This window comes from Electrona antarctica (assembly GCF_951216825.1).
Source record: "Electrona antarctica genome assembly, chromosome: 22".
NCBI lineage: Eukaryota > Metazoa > Chordata > Actinopteri > Myctophiformes > Myctophidae > Electrona > Electrona antarctica.
In genome coordinates, this window is record NC_136805.1 from 5,312,428 (window position 1) to 5,333,759 (window position 21,332).

Here is a 21,332-nt window from a genome sequence, read left to right on the forward strand (position 1 = left end):
TGAATTGAATATAATTAAATGTAAATGTGTCTTATAAACCCATGGGGGTTTGGGCACTTTGTGTGCAGGACACGAAAATAAAAGAAGCAATCAAAGCTAAAAGAGTTCGAAAGTGAACAGCCCCGACATTGTCCAGTTCAAAATGAAGTAATGAATTACGCCGACACGCCACCCATACGACGTTGATACGCCGTCTCTCTCTGGACGGCGTATCAACGGCGTATCAACGTCCGCTCACGCCGTCGGACTGTTTTTGTCCAAAAACAGTTTTTTGTGTGATTTCAGACAGTTGAAAGTGAGCTGAAAATGAACTACGCCGACACGCCGTGCGCACGACGTTGATACGCCGTCTCTCTCTTGGACCGCGTAGTAACGGCGTATGGACGTCCGCTCACGCCGGAGATTTCCTCAGTGATAGAATGAATAAGTTACAGCTATATCTTTAATGGATTTAACAGATGGAATTAATTATTACAACTAGGCCTAGTCTTTAGTGGATTTATTTGATACAATTAAGCAATGGAATTAATAATTATAACTAAATGTCTTTAGTAAAGAAGTCAAATGTAAATAAATATTTATATTAAAATAGCTTAAAACGTGACAAATTTCTTTGTCTTTGTTTGGGGACTTTAGTTTGGACTAAAGTTTAGTCCACTGGTAACGTATGCGCCTTGTTGATACGAGGGCCGGGGTTCGCCTCCCAGCCGAGGTTACACTTTTAACCACAGTGTTTCTTTCTACCTTAGCTACGGTTGAGTGGAATCAAACCAAGGAGGATCTCTCACACTTAAAGACTTGAGATGGTAGACCACTGTTAACTCAATTAGAACTTTTAATGATTTGCGAGTTCAAGGTTTAAAGTTAAATGTTGTTATCTAAAATGCCTAACAACACCAACGACAGAAACATCTAGCTGCCCTCTGAACACTAGCCACTTTACACAGCGAGTGAAATGCATTCATTCATCATAGACGTTATTACAGTCACCAGGGGGCGCTCTGTACCAAGACTATCTGACGACTATGTATTCGTGTCATGTGTCACGGTGTGGTCCTGCTGATTGAGCTGAGCAGGAGCCTGGAGGACATCCATCCATCCATGGGGAGGTCAGAAGCAGAGAAAGGTGAAAAGGAGGAGGCAGCAGCCATGGCGTCACATTCCCCTCAGCTGTATGGATGTATGTGACAATCCACTCGCTGGAGTCTGGAGGTGATGGAAGGAACCCATCATCAGCCACACTCAGCGACGGATACAGGTCCAGTGCCAGTGGGCACCTCAATGTTAAATTACCATCCCCAAAACGTAAGGCTATGCTTTGGAAAATGGTTGTAATAATAAATGTAAAGTATATGATTTGAACATGCCCAGTACATCTTTAAAACAACTTTATTGACCCTTCAATTCCTTGTTTATCCCCGAAATGACTGCACATCACAGGTTTTGTATTTTGTAGAAATATAGGGCCAAATATTGAGACAAAGCAGTGAAAGGTCCTGAAAGATACATAACGTCAGTCTTACCCAATACCCAATCTTTCTGTTTTAGGAACACAAGGCTGCTTTATACCTCATACTAAGCATTAAAGTATGAGGTATAAAGTACAGTAGCCTTGTGTTCCTAAAATCGTCACGTTTTTCCGTCACACTATAGCATGCAGTTTTTCATCATTTTTGAGGATTAAAAAAAAGACAAAAATCACTCCGATGATTTTCGTCTTTTTTTCAAATCCTCGTTTTTCATCATTTATAGCCCATGGTCTCGGACACCATACTATAGCATGCCGTTTTTCATCATTTTTGAGGATTTGAAAAAAATACGAAATCACTCCGAGACCATGGGCTATGACCCATAGCCTCGGACGGCTATAGTATGCCGTCCGAGGCCATGGGCTATAGCCCATGGTCTCGGAGTGATTTTCGGCTTTTTTTCAAATCCTCAAAAATGATGAAAAACGGCATGCTATAGTATGTCGTTTCGCAGTGATTTTCGTCTTTTTTTCAAATCCTCGAAAATGATGAAAAACGGCATGCTATAGTATGCCGTCCCAGGCCATGGGTTATAGCCCATGGTCTCGCAGTGATTTTCGTCTTTTTTTCAAATCCTCGTTTTTCATCATTTATAGCCCATGGTCTCGGACACCATACTATAGCATGCCGTTTTTCATCATTTTTGAGGATTTGAAAAAAATACGAAATCACTCCGAGACCATGGGCTATGGCCCATAGCCTCGGACGGCTATAGTATGCCGTCCGAGGCCATGGGCTATAGCCCATGGTCTCGGAGTGATTTTCGGCTTTTTTTCAAATCCTCAAAAATGATGAAAAACGGCATGCTATAGTATGTCGTTTCGCAGTGATTTTCGTCTTTTTTTCAAATCCTCGAAAATGATGAAAAACGGCATGCTATAGTATGCCGTCCCAGGCCATGGGTTATAGCCCATGGTCTCGCAGTGATTTTCGTCTTTTTTTCAAATCCTCGTTTTTCATCATTTATAGCCCATGGTCTCGGACACCATACTATAGCATGCCGTTTTTCATCATTTTTGAGGATTTGAAAAAAATACGAAATCACTCCGAGACCATGGGCTATGGCCCATAGCCTCGGACGGCTATAGTATGCCGTCCGAGGCCATGGGCTATAGCCCATGGTCTCGGAGTGATTTTCGGCTTTTTTTCAAATCCTCAAAAATGATGAAAAACGGCATGCTATAGTATGTCGTTTCACAGTGATTTTCGTCTTTTTTTCAAATCCTCGAAAATGATGAAAAACGGCATGCTATAGTATGCCGTCCCAGGCCATGGGTTATAGCCCATGGTCTCGCAGTGATTTTCGTCTTTTTTTCAAATCCTCGTTTTTCATCATTTATAGCCCATGGTCTCGGACACCATACTATAGCATGCCGTTTTTCATCATTTTTGAGGATTTGAAAAAAATACGAAATCACTCCGAGACCATGGGCTATGGCCCATAGCCTCGGACGGCTATAGTATGCCGTCCGAGGCCATGGGCTATAGCCCATGGTCTCGGAGTGATTTTCGGCTTTTTTTCAAATCCTCAAAAATGATGAAAAACGGCATGCTATAGTATGTCGTTTCGCAGTGATTTTCGTCTTTTTTTCAAATCCTCGAAAATGATGAAAAACGGCATGCTATAGTATGCCGTCCAAGGCCATGGGCTGAACTTGAACCCACAACCTGTGGCTCACATATAGACAGCAGCTTATGACCAGAGTGCCACCATGCTCTCTGGTCTCCTCAGCTTTCCATCTCTTTCTTGGGTTCTTCTGGATGTTATTCTCCAAAACATGCTGCAGAGTGAAAGTAGGAGGAACTAAGCTGGATTTGAACTCACAACCTCTGGCTCATATGGACGTCATCTTAACAAGGGTGCCACTGAGCTCACTGTGATTTCAAGTTGTAAAGTTGTTCTTGGTGTCACTTTTCAAATGGGGCCTTGGGATCATGTACAGAGCATTGGCAGCCAGCCCAGGTGTGTTCTGGTCCTGTTGATTGAGCTAAGCAGGACCTTGAAACCTGGCTCCTGCTCAGCTCAATCAACAGGACCAGAACATACACTTGTTACTTTTCTTCCAGTTTATTTGACATTTCTAAGACTATGAAACATTTCAAAGATTCCTTTTCAGGCAAACATGTTCACCGTAAGATGAACCTAAATAGGGTTGAATTGGGTTTCTAGGTGTAAGTATGTAGGACTAGTAGCATGCCAAAGTTTCCATTGGGAATGCATTGGGCGTTTAAGTTAAATAAAGTTCTGTCATGGTTTCTCCTCTGTATTATCTGATTAACATCCGCGATAACACTTAAAAGCACTAAAGACACCTTTGATGCACAGCAAACACCATTAAAATGATGATCCCAAGGCCCCATTTGAAAAGTGCCACCAAGAAGAACAACTTAAAACCACAGAGAGCTCAGTGGCACCCTTGTTAAGATGATGTCCATGGGAGCCAGAGGTTGTGAGTTCAAATCCAGCTGAGTTCCTCCTACTTTCACTGTGCTGCATGTTTTGGAGAATACCATCCAAAAGAACACTGGAAAGCTGAGGAGAGAGAGAGCATGGTGGCACTCTGTGATAATCTGCTGTCTATATGAGCCACAGTTCGTGGGTTCAAGTTCAGCCCATGGCCTCGGACGGTATACTATAGCATGCCTTTTTTCATCATTTTTGAGGATTTGGGAATAAAAGCCGAAAATCACTCCGAGACCATGGGCTATAGCCCATGGTCTCGGACGGCATACTATAGCATGCCGTTTTTCAAATCCTCGAAAATGATGAAAAGCGGCACGCTATAGTATGCCGTCCGAGGCCATGGGCTATAGCCCATGGTCTCAGAGTGATTTTCGGCTTTTTTTCAAATCCTCAAAAATGATGAAAAACGGCATGCTATAGTATGCCGTTTCGCAGTGATTTTCGATTATTTCTCTGCCCTTGATTTTCTACTCTATACTGCTTATATTTAGTTATGATTGAATTCATGAATTTGGATAAATTCTTTCCATCTAGATGACCAAGTGGGGTCCGGGGACTCCGAGGGAGTTCCAGGGGGTCCCCATGCAGCTAAATGATAGTTAGTAACCAAATGGACCCTTTGTACACTCTCATAGTTAAATTAACATTGATTTGAAAATATAAATTGGGGGACCCAGAGATAGAAATGCCAGAAATGGGGGTCCGTAGACTAATGCATGTCAAAATGGGGGTCCTTGAAATTAAACGGATTGAGAATCACTGCTAGAGCCATAAAAAAGATATTCGCTTATGGAGGGCCCTGGCATATGTTTTAAAATAAAACAAATTAAGAATGTATTGCTCTGTTTATATAACAGAATTTCTTTATACAGGTGTCATTTGCTGTAAGCAGTGTAGGGGTATAAACAGTGTACACATTCCTTAAGGTGCTTCCATTCCATTCCATGTCCATTCTCTCTCTCTATGAAAAAAGTTTTAGTCATTTGTTTTTATCAACACTGGTGTGTGTGTGTGTGTGTGTGTGTGTGTGTGTGTGTGTGTGTGTGTGTGTGTGTGTGGCACAGTCCTCAGGCACAGTAGAGGCATACAGACAGTTGGACTGTGAGGTGATGTGGCAGCCCTCCTCCTCACCTCCAGAAGGAGACTTTGACCTGTGCGTCCATGAAGGCAGCGCCCAACGCCTGCACTGCGTCGCCAAGGTCTGCCGCTCACTCACTCGTTAACTAAAACACCTGAAACAGGCAGGGAAAGCATATTGTTTTTTAAATGACCGGTTAGTTTGATTAGAAAGTTCTGCATTGTCCCTATAACTCACGCATCAAATCACAAAACGTGTCGGCTGAGTAGAGATACAGAAGGGATTCTGCATTGCTGTACTGAAACGTCCCACATCTGTCCTCAGACGATTGAGGGTTGTCCACTCCATGCGGGGCAGGTGCTGGCTGGCCATGAACATCTGTGGGATCCTTGATGTAGTGGTGAAGCCTGGATGTTCTGCTGCCTTCCACTGATCCCTCCATCTCGCCATCACCGAGGAAGCCTTGGCTGGTGTTGTGTGAAGCAGTTCCTGGGCCTGTGTGGCAAAGGGGCACAGGGACTTGTTGTATGGTTAACCCATTCTGGGCGGGAACCCCTTTTGGTGTTTTAAGGATTATGTTATACTTTAGCTATTGAAAAATAGCAGATCTACAAGCTCATAGCGCGGTGCCGCACTACGAGCTTGTAGATCTGCTATGTTTGGAAAATGTGGCGCAAATATTAGAATATATATTATTTCAGAGCGAACGTTTTGAACTCTAATCAGCTTATTTTCATGTCACGGACCCCCGGGGGTCCGTGACATGAAAAAGGTTGAGCACCACTGACATGAAAGCATAGGTTTTTCAGAAAACTGTCATGATTTAGAAGACACTTGTAGAATCGTCCTCAGGTCTACAACTGTTGAAAATACTAAATAAAGTATCAAATAAAAAAAATAAAAAAACAGTCATCCGTTTGCAGCAAGCTATACACCTTGAAAAGTAGTCATGACTCTTACTAAACACCAAAACTCAAGTGTACACTTAAACTGTATGTTCGCTTGTTTACTGTTGAGTTTGGAAAACACTGCATTAGCTGTCTGGGTGTTATAAATATTGATATGATATATAAAATTGCATTGCTATATCACACAAATTATGTTGTTGTATTACTGTTGTATGGTAGACAATATATTTGGGTTTCAAGTGTGGTAATCTGAACACAGCGTCTTTACACTCTAGTGAAATAGTGCATTTAATATTTTTGAGTGGTGTAAACCACTCCTACAACTGGCTTTGTTAGTCTGTCTGTCTGTCTGTCTGTGCTCAAAAAATGAGCACGGTTGCTATGGTCACCCAGTTCACACGGGTGTGATTTCATTACGTCAGACATTACGTCAGACCACAGCTGATCAGTCTATATAAGACCTTACACCACTCAGTTCACACGGGTGTGATTTTTAATGTACAACAGGACAAAGGCGAGGCAGTCAGCAGGTCACAGCGCTGTAGGGATTCGAACCCTATATCCAGGCAGAAGCTTGGATAGTACTCTACCAGTGCTTTTTTTGCTTTGCAACACCATGCCTTTACTTGCATGTGAATTATTTTGTTTTGACTGTTCTACATTTGTCTAATAAAATCATTTAATCCACCAAACAAGCCCATTAATTATAACAGAGATGCTATTAACTAAGCTGTCCTGTCCATGTCAACATGCTCTAGGAGTAGCAATAACAGTTAATGTAGCAGATGAGGCAATTCATTGAACACAGTTTTGCACAATGTTAACATCCCAGATCGATTACAATATGAATCCACTGTGCCATGATAGGAGTACAATAACTTTGCATTGTGAATAAAACATATTAACCACAGTGTGGTTGCAGTGTAATGCTAAAGATTTAATCACAGGGGGGGCTGTCTGCTTCATGTATTATAATTAAAAGTGCATTCTAGTATTGTGAATCAATGTACTTAAATGAAAGCACCAACTTCAGTGTTTACTGACTGACCTATAATAACAATATAGCCTCCAATAGCACAGTGAGGGGTCCGGGGACCCCCAGATTTTGTGTTTTGTTTTTTAAATAGCATCAACATCAGCTAAAGCCACTATAAAGCCTATAGGCCTACACATTGGCTATTTGAAACTAGGCGATCTACGAGCTTGTTGATCAGCTATTTTCAACACATCAGACCATTAAACTCAGTCAAATAAATGTTACATCATGAAATATAACATCGGGTCTATTGTAGGGTTTAAGGAGTAAACACTGATACAGTGAGTTATTATTTTGTCTGCTGGTTGCTAACTTGCTATGCAGGGTTCAGCCCCATGTACAGTAACAGCTCAGCACAGTACACAATTAACAGATCCCTGATCGATCTAAAAACGAATCCACTACATTCACCAAATCACCAAGACAGCTAAGCATTAAAACGTTTCCTTTGACAAGTCAGAAAGTGATCTGTTCGTGCCCCATTGAGCCATGAAACGTCTGTTTACGATGATGCTAACACGCTAATTCGATTAGAATTCCTTCCTTTGTCAAAGACGTGCAAAATAAAGAATCTGTCAATGTATACACATGTTTACCCACCTGTCGGTTTCTGCTGCTGCTCGGGACTTCATGTATGTGGCCTAAACATTAAACAGGCAGAGAGACATATATAAATCCAGGCATTAATCTCGTCGAAAAATATATAAAACTTAAACGCCAAAATCGCGAGAGAGTCCGCTATTCATTACAAAGTATTTCACAGACCTTGATGTGATTGTTAGCTGTGATAAAGTAACAAAAAGGTGATGATGATGATGAGCAGGAAAAAATACAACGAGACGAGAGGATAAACATAACACAGGAACTCAGAGAAACGAGAGAAGAAGAACAGAGTAATTTGGCAGTGAAATTCAGAACAGCGCCATAGCCATCCACACCCACTCTGTGGCCAGACATATATATTACATCGGCAGTGAGATTAGGACAGTGCCGCGGTCCGGCCGCAAAAAAGGGTACTGCGCCCGTAGTGAATTTTCACTACCATAGAGAATGCATGGAGGGAGGTTTAGGGATGGACATCATCTTTAGCCTGGCTAATAAGCCACACTCAAATCACAGCCAGGCTACATCATCTTAACAAGGGTGCCACTGAGCTCACTGTGATTTCAAGTTGTAAGTTGTTCTTCTTGGTGTCACTTTTCAAATGGGGCCTTGGGATCATGTACAGAGCATTTGAATGCTATTTGCTGTGCATCAAAGCAAAGCAAAGCAAAGTTACTATATTTACCCAGGGTAACTGGACTAAGCATCAGATACTTGTTTACAGCCAGGCCCTGCTCATAGAACATTTCATGGTAGTGGTTCAATGCCTTGCTCAAGGGCACTTCAGCGGTGGTAATTTTAACGTGCCGGTCCGGGGATACGAACTGGCGACCTTCCGGTATCAAGACCGCTCCGCAAACCGTTCGGCCACCTTTAGTGCTTTTAAGTGTTATCGTGGATGTTAATCAGATAATACAGAGGACAGAACACAGACAACCATGCAGTGCAATGTGTTAAGTGGTTGTCTACATGATTCAGTTGTGGGTTCAAATCCCACTCTGGTCTTTACTCTGAAACTTTAGCCTACTTTGAATAAAGAAGAAGATAAAATCGCCCGGAAGTCTCACTCAGTCATAGTGATGGTGCAGTTGGTAAAGAAAAGGACCTTGAAGTAAAAAATCACTTTCAACTAGAAACTCCATTTACACTTTATAATTCAGCTTACTGTGGAGACACATGCTGGAACCTTTTACTTTGAAATGTTTTGTAGTTATTTAACTTAAACGCCCAATGCATTCACAATGGCAATAGCACAAACTTTGGCATGCTACTAGTCCTACATACTTACACCTAGAAACCCCATTTAACCCTATTTGGGTTCATCTTACGGTGGACATGTTTGCCTGAAAAGGAATCTCTGAGATGTTTCATAGTTTTAGAAATATAGTGCTTTCAAATTTGAGAAATTTATAATGGGGCTCTATGGCACGTCAAAAAATCACTTTCACCTAGAAACTCCATTCACACTTTGTGCTGGAAGTTATTACTTTGAAATGTTTTGTAGTTTGAGTTATTTTTTCAAATCCTCAAAAATGATGAAAACCGGCGTGCTATAGTATGCCGTCCCAGGCCATGGGCTATAGCCCATGGCCTCGGAGTGATTTTCAGCTTTTTTTTCAAATCCTCGAAAATGATGAAAAACGGCATGCCGGTATGCCGCCTCGGATTGATTTTCATCTTTTTTTTTAATCCTCAAAAACTTCTATGCACCAATGTGCAGTTCCAAGAATGCAGAGTCTGAATGTAAACAAGTAATGCCTCATTGTATAGCCCTCATTGTATAGCCTTATTCTCTGAATGTCTGAAATGTTCACACACAGACGAGAGACAGACAGACTTGTACACGTCATTATGCTTTGCTTTGCTCTTTGTTTATTTTTCAAACATTCAGAATAGGGATCAAATCAACCACGCAACTTCCTTGGCTAATTCTAGGCATAATACACCACAAAATATTTAGAAAATGTAATATAGACGCCTTATAAGTTAGCCAAAGGACTTAAAGTCCACTCATTCCAATTACAGGTCCAAAGAGTACTGCATGGATTGCTATTTTTCGTCAGTATACCTCAATGGCAATTACACACCCAATCAACACAAACACAGAAAACAGCCATATAGATGTGCTATTTTCAGGATTTAATACAATAGTGGAGAATGTGGTTGTTGTTGTCGTAGAAAATAGTCATCAATAAGCCCTCAAATCCACTTAAACGAAGCGCCGGCCCTCCAGACAGTTGGGAACATCACAAGGTTTGGATTCAGTCTTGGTTTGGAACTCCGGAAGCTCACCACAGTTAACTTCAGGTTTCCCGTAGAAAGTTATGCTTTCACTGGGAACAGAAGCAGAAACGAATGAGCACACGCGTGCACACACACACACACACACACACACACACACACACACACACACACACACACACACACACACACACACACACACACAGGGTATGGGCACATCTAAGATTCCATGTGCGGCCAAAGGAAGCTGACTCCCGACGTCTTTTCCGGGTTTTTAGACAGCTGGTGGATGGAAAGAAGCTCCACCCACGCGGCAGGTTGCCGCGCTGGCCAGATTCCCGGAAAAGCAGCTTTGCCCCAGCGGCAACCTGCCACGTGGGTGGAGCTTCTTTTCCATCCACCAGCTGTCTAAAAAAACGGAAATTACGCAAAACACAGCTTCTTCTGTCCGCACATGGAATCTAAAGTGTGCCCAGGCTGACAGAGCTCCATCTTGCGCCACCCTTATCCCTTATCCCTAAACTTATTTGCCATTTTTTACTATTTTGAAAAACATTTTAAAAAAAAGTTCAACTAGCCGAGCCAACTACATCAAGACATTGTGAGCTTGTAGATCGGCTATTTGAACTATTTGAACTATTTGAAAAAGGTTTTTTAAAATAGTAAAAATGGCAAATTAGTTTGGGGATAAGGGATAAGGGCAAGATATAGCGCACAAGATATTAAACAATATCCCCATAACAAACAGAAAAAAGTCTGGTTTAGTCCACAATAAGTTATATGTCAGTGGTTTTCAACCATTTTCATATCAAGGCATGATATTTATTCAGAATTTAGACTCTCAGACCCAAAACTAACGAATATTTCGTTGTCGTTAATAACATCATATTTTTTCCAGTATCCGTGCTGTATTGAGGTTGGTACCATTAGGAGACATAACAGGCAAACGTTGACGGAAATAACAATTCTTCTACATTCTCTAATTGTGTAGACTTCTTGTAAATTAACTAATGCAGATGTTTAACAATAATCTAACTCTTAAGGTTTCATTTTACGCTCTCAAGAGTTAAAGATCTATAAGGGTCCATTTGGTTACCAACTCTCCATCATTTAGCTGGGGACCACCTGGACCACTGGTGGCCCCCGGACCACTGGTTGAAAACCACAGTATTAAACTATATCCCCATAAGAAACAGAAAAAGGTACTTCATGGCTATGAGTATGAAGTAAGTCCATGATGTAGTCATAGCACTTCATAGTATATATGTACAGCATAGTATAGCATATATGTATAGTTTATATGTATAGTGTCATTATATAGATATGTTCTAGTTATAGTTTATATGTATAGTGTCATTATATAGATATGTTCTAGTTACGTTCTTAGCTTACGCATGTTTCGCGATAAATGCATTTTACATATGTGATGTATTCCCATGCTTTTTGTTCTTGCTTAATGTAAATCGCTCTGGATTAAGAGCGTCTGCTAAATGCCTAAATTGTAAATTGTAATTGTAAATTGTAAGTTCAATGTTGTTGATTGTGAGCAGTGGTGAAAAAAGTACTCAATTGTTTCACTTAAGTAAAAGTACCAATACTGCAATTTAGAACTACTTCGTTACAAGTAAAAGTATGGAATTGAAAATGTACTTGTGTAAAAGTACAAAAGTATCTGCATCAAAATGTACTTAAAGTACTAAAAGTAAAAGTCCCCATGTTGCAGAATGTCCCATTTCACAAGTTCAAAATGTGTACAAAATCTATTGAAAATAGCCGATCTAAAGGCTCGCGTTGCGACGCATTGAGAGCTTGTAGATCAGCTATTTGTAGTGGAGTAGAAGTAAAAGTACTGGAAATTGGAAATACAAATACCTCAAAATTGTACTCAGGTACAGTACTTAAGTAAATGTACTTAGTTACTTTACACCACTGATTGTGAGTGAGTGAGTGAGTTCGTCTCCTTACGTGTAGCCAGATGCTGCGTAGTCAGCATCACAGATTCTCTCCCTGAATTGTTTGGAGTTGAAGCTTCCACATGACGGCCTGCACCTGGACCAGTCTGACCATGCGCCCCATGTACCTTTCACTGCAGACACACAGATATACAACTATGATGAATAACATTGCTTATTAACCATTTAGGCCTGACGTCGAAATAAAAAAAAAGGTTTTCTGAAATAGCCTACCTGTTTCTAGGCCTAAATCACTCAATATTTCATATCAAGGACTCCAAAAATTATATGTAATTGGCCCGCCAACCCCCCCCCCCATCTCAAAATATGTTAAGAAGCAAAGATTTGAGTTAAAATCGGTCGCTCTGAAAGAATATTCCAAGGTTTGCGCACACATTTTCGCGATTTTTCAAAAAATAGCAGATCTACAAGTTCATAGAGCGGCACTCGGTGCTTGTAGATCTGCTATTTTTCAACAGCTAAAGCACAACATGATGCTTAAAACACCAAAAGGGGTTCCCCTCTGCATCTGTTGATGCAGAGGGTAAAAGGATCAAGTACAGAGCCCTGGTGGACCCCTATATAGAGTTTAACCACTTGAACACTTATTAACACACTATTAAAATCGGGGCTGAAATGTGGCAAAAAGACAAGAGCAGATCTACGTAAGGTGGACAATGTAAGCTTCGGATTCAGCCCTATAACCTCTTCGGCCAACAACTGTGTTGTTTTAAAAAAATCACACCCGTGTGAACCGAGTGGTGCAAATCCCCCCCCCCCGCCCCCCTCTCTGTCTCTCTCTCTCTCTCTCATTAGCAGGCAACATGCAGCACTATCTCTCTCTCTCCGTTTCTGGCACAACAGCGCCACTTTTGGTACTCATTGGTACTGGTCACATAGTCACACACAAACACGGACACGGACATTGCTGTTCGTTGGAGTGGTTGCACCACTCAAAAAATGACCGAAATAAATAAACTAACTAATAATAACACAACAACGGCATGCTTTGTGAGCTTTTAGACAGTTCGGCAAAGACACTTAGTGAAGCGTGACCAGGAGGGAGCGTAGTATGCAGCACTTCATGGGAAAGTGTGGATTTAAACGGTGAAGTTAACTATTGTGCACATTAAGAGCTGCTGGATATAATGTAGTAAATGTACAGCTCAGAGCATCAGTCATAACATAGCAGTGGAATTCTTGTACTTAGCTTGAGCTTACTCAATAAATAAGGGCTGTGTGCGTGTGCGTGTGTGTGTGTGTGTGTGTGTGTGTGTGCATGTGTGTGTGTGCGCGTTTGTGCGCGTGTCTCTTACAATTACAACACTCCCTTATATTGTAACAGGCTCGTGTTTCGGTCGTGTCTCCCACGCAGGTTCCATCTTCACCGTGGCGAACACAGCGGCGGTCTCGAGCCTGAGTTCCGGGGATTGGTTTACACCTGATGTCCAGTCCTGGGATGGTGCAGTCTGACCAGTCTGACCAGTCCGACCACACGGCAACGTCAACATCAACATTGGCTGGACGGACGGACGGAGAGGCAGAGACAGACAAAACATAAAACGTTAGTGTTCGTTGTAATATTAATAAACTAAATAAATTAATTCATTGACACAGACTGGTCCAAAACAGAGCACCGGTACGTTGCTGCAACCTAATGGCTCAACTTGAACTTCTGGCGTTTGTGGCGCCTCCTATGGGTCAAAGTGAAATCTGTTTTGGCGGTGCATTGTACAGTGGCAGTTTTGGGTTGATCGGCTTATGATGCGTTTCATGAGGTTTGGCATTTCTTATGTAAAACAGGCCCCGCTGATAACATTTACGGTGTTTAATATCATGTGTAGGATCACGCTTTCAGAAAGTCCAGAAATCTTGTGTAAAAAAAATGTGAGAGTTTTGGACAAAATCTGTAGGAGGAGTAGCAAAAAGTGTGTTACTTTTATAGACTATATCGTCTATATGTTCGGCACATTTATTTTGGGTTGGGGAAAAACATATGGTCTATGTTTATTATTAGGTCTTCTGTTAGCTTGGTTATAATCACTACAATATTTCAGGTCCAGTTTGACCGACAAGTAGCATAAATGAACAGACAGAGATGGTAGAAGTATGTCTAATTTCGTCTTTAGAAAATGTTTGAATCAAATATTTAGGAAAAGTCATGGAAGGGAGGCAAAGAATTAAAATCTCAAAATGGGTCAGAAAGACCTCAGAGGCTCCGCTCACTGTCGAAACAGGCGTTCTCTCGCTGTTCTGGGGGGAGGGGGGAGGGCAGAACAGCTCGCAATTAATTTCCAAAGGGAGTCATGTGGTTTTGACGAAACCCCCCCCCCATCGAGTAAAACCACGTGACTCCCATTGAAAATGAATTGCGAGCTGTCCTGCCCCTCATCTCCCCCCAGAACAGAGACAGAGCACCGCCGTGCTTCGACTGTGTGACCCGAGCCACGCAGACACTCAAGCGTTAACCTGTTTTGTTTTGTACTGACCGGTGAGTTCCTGCAGGTAGTCGTATTCGTAGCCCAGGTTCTTGGACAGCATGTACTCGATGTTCCTGTAGATGGGCAGGAAGGGAACCATGTGGTAGCCCTGGCTGTGGCCAATGGGAGCGCCTTCGTTTGGGAAGTCTTCGTAGAATGGCAGATGCTTTCTCAGCCAACGTTCCATAAGACTAGAGCGGACCGAGGAGAGGTAGATGGAGAGAGTCGAGAGAGAGAGCGAGAGACAGACAGACAGTTTGTCAGAATTGCATAAACAAAGTGTGCGTGCGTGTGTGCGTGCGTGCATGCGCGCGTGTGTGTGTGTGGGGCAAATTCTAGATTTTGTTTTTACACACCACTATAATGTTCTTATTAATGTCAGGTTTTCTTCAGAATATGTATGACACTGAATTACCATGACGCATTAGGAGTCCACTATAGGACAGCTGTTCTTTAATTAGAAAACATACATTTATCAAACATTTAACAAACATTTATTTTATGGTATTTTATTTTATTTTATTTTGTATATTATGTAATCTGCCTTGTAAGGATCTGGAGTGTATTAGTCAGTTTGGTATTCACTTGATCATTGTTGGTCATGTCGGTTTATTGTAATTTGTTTATGTAAACTGTAAAAAGTGTCCTGTAAGTCAATCATCAATCATAATATTAACCACTTCAGTCCTATACATTTCGGCCATTTGAAAATAGCCGATCTACGAGCTCACAATAGCATTGTGAGCTTGTAGATCGGCTATTGGAAATGGGACATTCTGTAATATGAGTACTTTTACTTTTAGTACTTTAAGTACATTTTAATGCCTATACATTTGTACTTTTACTTGAGTACATTTTTAATAAACGGGACTTCTACTCGAGTACATCTGCATCGCAGTATTGGTACTATCACTTCATTGTGAAGTGAATGAGTGTGCGCAAGGGCATTCACTTCTAGTCATTTTTACTAGTTGACTAGTTGCCTAGTTTTCTAGTCGACTAGTCGACTAGTTGTTTAACTACCTATTATGTAATTTTTTTTTAATAAATATTTGTACATTGAAAAACTGTGTACATGGTGACTATAACTATAATCTACCTGATCTTGAGGCCTACAAAATCGGGGAAAAAATAAAAAATAAAATAAATAAATTTTATTTTTTTTCTTATCAACTAGTCAACTAGTACCAACAAGGTCGACTAGTGGATTTACTAGTCGACTAGTTACGGGCGCGTGCACGTGTGTGTCTGTGTGTCTGTGCGTGCGTGCGTGTGTGCGTGCGTGCGTGTGTGTGATATACTGCACCTGTCTATGAAGGCGTGGTGCAGGAAGAATATGGGGTCATTGGCCGTGGCTTCGATGATTGACATGGTGCCGTTCAGGAAGTTGTGCACGAGGTTGTGCATGTAGCCTTTACCGTCGACCACCTTGCCGGTCCTCGAACTGACCCAACCTGCGGGAGGAACGCACGCACTGAGTGAGTGACCACTTGAAGAAATCCCAAAAGCGTTCGTGCAAATTTTCAGAGCAATGTTATGATAGGGGCAATCGGTTGTTTTTGAAACAGACTTATAGCATGTCATGTAGACAGCACAATAATTGCATTGTATATAGTCATAGCACATCATAGTAGCCTACATATGTATAGCATAGTATAGTATATATGTATAGTTAATATGTATAGTGTCATTATATAGATATGTTCTAGTTACGTTCTTAGCTTACGCATGTTTCTTGATAAATGCATTTTATATATGTGATGTATTCCCATACTTTTGTTCCTGCCTAATGTAAATCGCTCTGGATTAAGAGCGTCTGCTAAATGCCTAAATTGTAAATTGTAAATTGTTGTTTGGAATGGAACTCGTGTATAGTATATGTTATTGTTTGCCAGCATCACAATGAAAATTCACTTTAACTTTAAAAGAGTTTAAAGAAAATAAATACTATATGATTAAATAGAAACACTGTTGCTGTCGGGCATTTCTTTTTTGATTTATTGTGTTATTGAACACCCTTTGTGTCTCTGTATGAATTTGATTTCTTAAAATGCATGCTGAAAATGGTCGATCTACTACAAGCTCATGTGTATTCTGCTATTGCTCTGCTATTTTTTAGCATGCAACCAAGCATAAAATGACTTGTCTTTTTCTAGTTCCACTGGAACTCTTCTCCACTATAGTCCCTCCACAACACATTAGTCTAGTTTGTATTTGTTGATGAAGTTAGTTTTAGTCATCGTAGCTCAGTTTATTTCATTTTTTTAATATTTCGTTTTTTGTCAGTGAAAAACAAAACTGTGTGACAAATGGTATGACTCTGCCTTACCCTCCAGCATGTTCCTGAAGCTCCTCTCGGAGGTGCGGTTGAAGGGATTCGTGTCGTATTCGTCGAACGCCATCATCAGCTCCACCTCGTTGGACGACGGCATGCGCTGGTACAGGTCGTCGTTGCCCGCGTTACGCAGGAGCAGACCCTCCTTTTTGCCGTCGCACAGCTTCCCCTCTTTGATGTAGGTTTCTGGGAGGGTGCAGACACCCTACACGCACACGCACACGCACACACACACACACACACACACACACACACACACACACACACACACACACACACACACACACACACACACACACACACACACACACACACTTTAACCATGTATTTTATGTCCACACAAAAGTACTGTAGATGCATACAAGGACACAAATATAGGTGCAGTAAGATTACATTCACAAAATCATGGCTTGTGTTTTCACGACACAATAGGTATGTCACTGCAGTACGCTTATGTGTATAAAGTAACAGCGGCTCTGCCATATGTGGGCAGCTGCCAATTATAGCAGAGACAGCACAATACTTAATTTGCCAGCCTTTTTGCTTATAGGCACTTTAGGGCATCCCACGTTGTTGGAACCCTCTAAAGACAGAGTCTCTGGGTATATGCCCTAGGCTGCCAAATATAAAAACTATAGTCTATATCAGGGGTTCTCAACCCGTGGGTCGCGACCCCTCGGGGGGGTCGCCCAATTATTTTAGGGGGTCCCCAAATTATTTCCCAAAAAGAAAAAAGAAAAAAAAGATTTATTTTTTTAATTTTCTTTTCACGATTTTTCAAAAATAGCAGACCTACAAGCTTGTAGCGCGCCACTCGGTGGCGCGCTATGAGCTTGTAGATCTGCTATTTTTAAATAGCTAAATTATAGCAATGCTTAAAACACCAAAAGGGGTTCCCGCCCAAAATGGTTTAAGGTTATTGTAGCAGTCAATTTATATTGGGGGTCGGGAGGGGGCGGGGCGGGGGTCCCGAGACGTTGCCAAAGCATTTTCGGGGGTCCCCGGCCAAAAACGTTGAGAACCCCTGGTCTATATAGTCTGCACCTATAGCCCAGCTCTGAGATATGGCATGTAGAAGGGGTTGGCATTTAATGACCTTGGTCATGAAGGCTTCCTCAAAGGTGCAGGCTATCTCTAATACAGACAATAAAGCACTACACAGGATACAGGATACTAATCATCTGAACAGGGCCTCAACACATTTCTGTTGGTATACCACTAGGAAACTGGCAGTATTAAGAGGAAATGAGGGAATAAAAGCCAATCCAGTGAGTTTGTTCATCAAATTAGTTTAAAAAAAAACCCCACCAAGTGACGGCATGATGGGAAGAAACCAGCTAGGGAAACAGTGGCACAAAATGTGGGAAAGAATAATGACATATTTGACGGGTTCCTCGAACTGATACTGAATGGTATCGCCTAAATATGATGCATCCACACACAATGAGAGAGCAGCATCTCACTCTGATGTATGATTTTCATCCATGCACGTCTTCTTAATTTATGGAGATTAAAGATGAATGCTGTGTTTTTCTCAGCCCACTGGAACAGCAGGTTATCATGACTCTCAAAGGGATCCCAAGTTTAGACAGAAGGGTCAAATCAAAGCTCACGTCAAGGCTATGTGCTTTTGAAAAAGGCTATATGATCGCATAGATTGTAGTTATATTAAGAATGGAAAGTAGTACACTATTAGCACACGATTGCTAGTTTCCTTACCTTCCAATGGCCGAAGGGAGACTTGGAACTGATGAGGTTGGGGAAGTTGGGGTCCTGTCCGCCCATTAGATCATCGGTGCAGATGTCACAGTCGGTCTTGCCTCTCCAGTCCCAGTAGGGGATGGCGAATTCGTTGTCCTTGGTCAACTTCTTGATCTCGTTCTCGAAGAACAGCAGCTCCACGCGGTGCCAGATCGGGAAGGCCGAGGCCATGTGGGCAAAGTCGATGTTCGCAAACACCTCGCCGTTGCCGAGGAAGGTGGGGTGCGTCACGTAGTAATGGATCCAGGCGAACAGGTCGAAGGTGGTGGCGTCGGCGAACTGGGGATTCTCGCCGTTCAGGCCCATTTCCTCCCTGGTGGCGGTGGCGATGACGTAGTCGGGGTTGACGGTGCTCTTCGCCAGGTCAAAGTAGTCGACTAACTTCTTCTTCTCCTCGTCTGAGAGCTTCATGACGTTCTTGCGCACGTGGTTATTGTAGGAGGAGCAGTCGGGGCCGTAGTAGCCGAACCGGCACTCGCCGCACTGGTAGCCGCCGAAGCGCCCGAAACAGTTACAGGTCCTGTTGTAGAATGCTAGTGGCCAGTCTTCTCTATCGTCTTTGCCATGGTAAGGATACTGTTTAGAAATGGCCGCATTTGACACCTTCACTTCGGCACATTTGCCACGGCCTGATTTAATGCCACAGGCCGAGCCGTCGCCCTCCCACACCGGGCAGCACTCTTTGGTCCGCAGACCCTCCGAGTTGGCACACGGCCGGGGGAACTGGCACAGGCAGGACCCTACTAACAGCAGCAGGCTCACGGACACACACAGGCTCCTCATGATGGAGCAGCAACGATTAGCCAGCCAAAGAGCTAATGAACAGTTTCTGTCTCCCTTCCTTTTAACTGATACTCAGGTTCTGTTCCCGCCCCATGGGCGGTGTTATGAGGAAGAACTTGTTCCATAATGATGTTGTGAAATGAGCAAACTTTGACCTCCTCCCACTACAGAGGTCTGGGGGTAATTACCCCAATCAAAGCTCAACTTTGAGCCCCCTGAGCCCCCCTCTTGTTCGTGTGTGTGCAGTCTAAGCACACAGAAACAAAATTCCAAATCACCTGCATGTCTGTTCTGGCAATGCACGACTGATTATTGAATATCATATGAATTATTCATTGTTTACATTGCTTTGAAATTATTGGCCCTGATGGGGGTGAACGGAGAAAAGGAATTAATTGACAATCAGACATTGGGGATTACAAATTAAATGGAATGACAGGAATGTGTTCAGAACATACGGACGATAAAAATGAATGGACGTCATGCACGATGCTGATAGACTCTAGTCTACAGGCAGTAAAGGAAGGCAATAGACCCCCAGGTGTGATGCAGGGTCTTCAGTCTGTCCTGGGCCTGCAGCGTCCTTAGACCCCCAGGTGTGATGCAGGGTCTTCAGTCTGTCCTGGGCCTGCAGCGTCCTTAGACCCCCAGGTGTGATGCAGGGTCTTCAGTCTGTCCTGGGCCTGCAGCGTCCTTAGACCCCCAGGTGTGATGCAGGGTCTTCAGTCTGTCCTGGGCCTGCAGCGTCCTTAGACCCCCAGGTGTGATGCAGGGTCTTCAGTCTGTCCTGGGCCTGCAGCGTCCTTAGACCCCCAGGTGTGATGCAGGGTCTTCAGTCTGCCCTGGGCCTGCAGCGTCCTTAGATCCCCAGGTGTGATGCAGGGTCTTCAGTCTGCCCTGGGCCTGCAGCGTCCTTAGACCCCCAGGTGTGATGCAGGGTCTTCAGTCTGTTCTGGGCCTGCAGCGTCCTTAGACCCCCAGGTGTGATGCAGGGTCTTCAGTCTGTCCTGGGCCGGCAGCGTCCTTAGACCCCCAGGTGTGATGCAGGGTCTTCAGTCTGTCCTGGGCCGGCAGCGTCCTTAGACCCCCAGGTGTGATGCAGGGTCTTCAGTCTGTCCTGGGCCTGCAGCGTCCTTAGACCCCCAGGTGTGATGCAGGGTCTTCAGTCTGTCCTGGGCCGGCAGCGTCCTTAGACCCCCAGGTGTGATGCAGGGTCTTCAGTCTGTTCTGGGCCTGCAGCGTCCTTAGACCCCCAGGTGTGATGCAGGGTCTTCAGTCTGTCCTGGGCCTGCAGCGTCCTTAGAACCCCAGGTGTGATGCAGGGTCTTCAGTCTGTCCTGGGCCTGCAGCGTCCTTAGACCCCCAGGTGTGATGCAGGGTCTTCAGTCTGTTCTGGGCCTGCAGCGTCCTTAGACCCCCAGGTGTGATGCAGGGTCTTCAGTCTGTTCTGGGCCTGCAGCGTCCTTAGACCCCCAGGTGTGATGCAGGGTCTTCAGTCTGTCCTGGGCCTGCAGCGTCCTTAGACCCCCAGGTGTGATGCAGGGTCTTCAGTCTGTTCTGGGCCTGCAGCGTCCTTAGACCCCCAGGTGTGATGCAGGGTCTTCAGTCTGTTCTGGGCCTGCAGCGTCCTTAGACCCCCAGGTGTGATGCAGGGTCTTCAGTCTGTCCTGGGCCTGCAGCGTCCTTAGACCCCCAGGTGTGATGCAGGGTCTTCAGTCTGTCCTGGGCCTGCAGCGTCCTTAGACCCCCAGGTGTGATGCAGGGTCTTCAGTCTGTCCTGGGCCTGCAGCGTCCTTAGACCCCCAGGTGTGATGCAGGGTCTTCAGTCTGTCCTGGGCCTGCAGCGTCCTTAGACCCCCAGGTGTGATGCAGGGTCTTCAGTCTGTCCTGGGCCTGCAGCGTCCTTAGACCCCCAGGTGTGATGCAGGGTCTTCAGTCTGTCCTGGGCCTGCAGCGTCCTTAGACCCCCAGGTGTGATGCAGGGTCTTCAGTCTGTTCTGGGCCTGCAGCGTCCTTAGACCCCCAGGTGTGATGCAGGGTCTTCAGTCTGTTCTGGGCCTGCAGCGTCCTTAGACCCCCAGGTGTGATGCAGGGTCTTCAGTCTGTCCTGGGCCTGCAGCGTCCTTAGACCCCCAGGTGTGATGCAGGGTCTTCAGTCTGTC

General features: G+C 43.7%; 1 protein-coding gene across 1 annotated transcript; it reads right to left on the minus strand.

Annotated features, from left to right (window-relative positions):
- Positions 1–9,534: 9,534 nt before the first annotated feature.
- Positions 9,535–19,803, minus strand: LOC306915209 (tyrosinase-like). Its single transcript, XM_079492483.1, has 7 exons — positions 18,346–19,803; positions 16,621–16,831; positions 15,598–15,745; positions 14,301–14,482; positions 13,128–13,331; positions 11,825–11,945; positions 9,535–9,951 (listed from the first exon to the last, which is right to left on the minus strand). Exons 1-7 carry the CDS (start codon positions 19,168–19,170, stop codon positions 9,828–9,830), a joined length of 1,815 nt encoding a protein of 604 aa, XP_079348609.1. The 5' UTR covers positions 19,171–19,803; the 3' UTR covers positions 9,535–9,827.
- Between the last annotated feature and the right edge of the window lie 1,529 nt (positions 19,804–21,332).

What these genes read in the sequence shown, in the direction of transcription:
- LOC306915209 (XM_079492483.1), bottom strand. Translation starts at nt 19,170, where the DNA reads ATGAGGAGCCTGTGTGTGTCCGTGAGCCTGCTGCTGTTAGTAGGGTCC. An exon ending in CACCACGCCTTCATAGACAG is followed by an intron (nt 14,483 to 15,597) that starts GTGCAGTATATC and finishes GGTCCGCTCTAG; the next exon opens with TCTTATGGAACGTTGGCTGA. An exon ending in TATAAGGGAGTGTTGTAATT is followed by an intron (nt 11,946 to 13,127) that starts GTAAGAGACACG and finishes GTGTGTCTGCAG; the next exon opens with TGAAAGGTACATGGGGCGCA.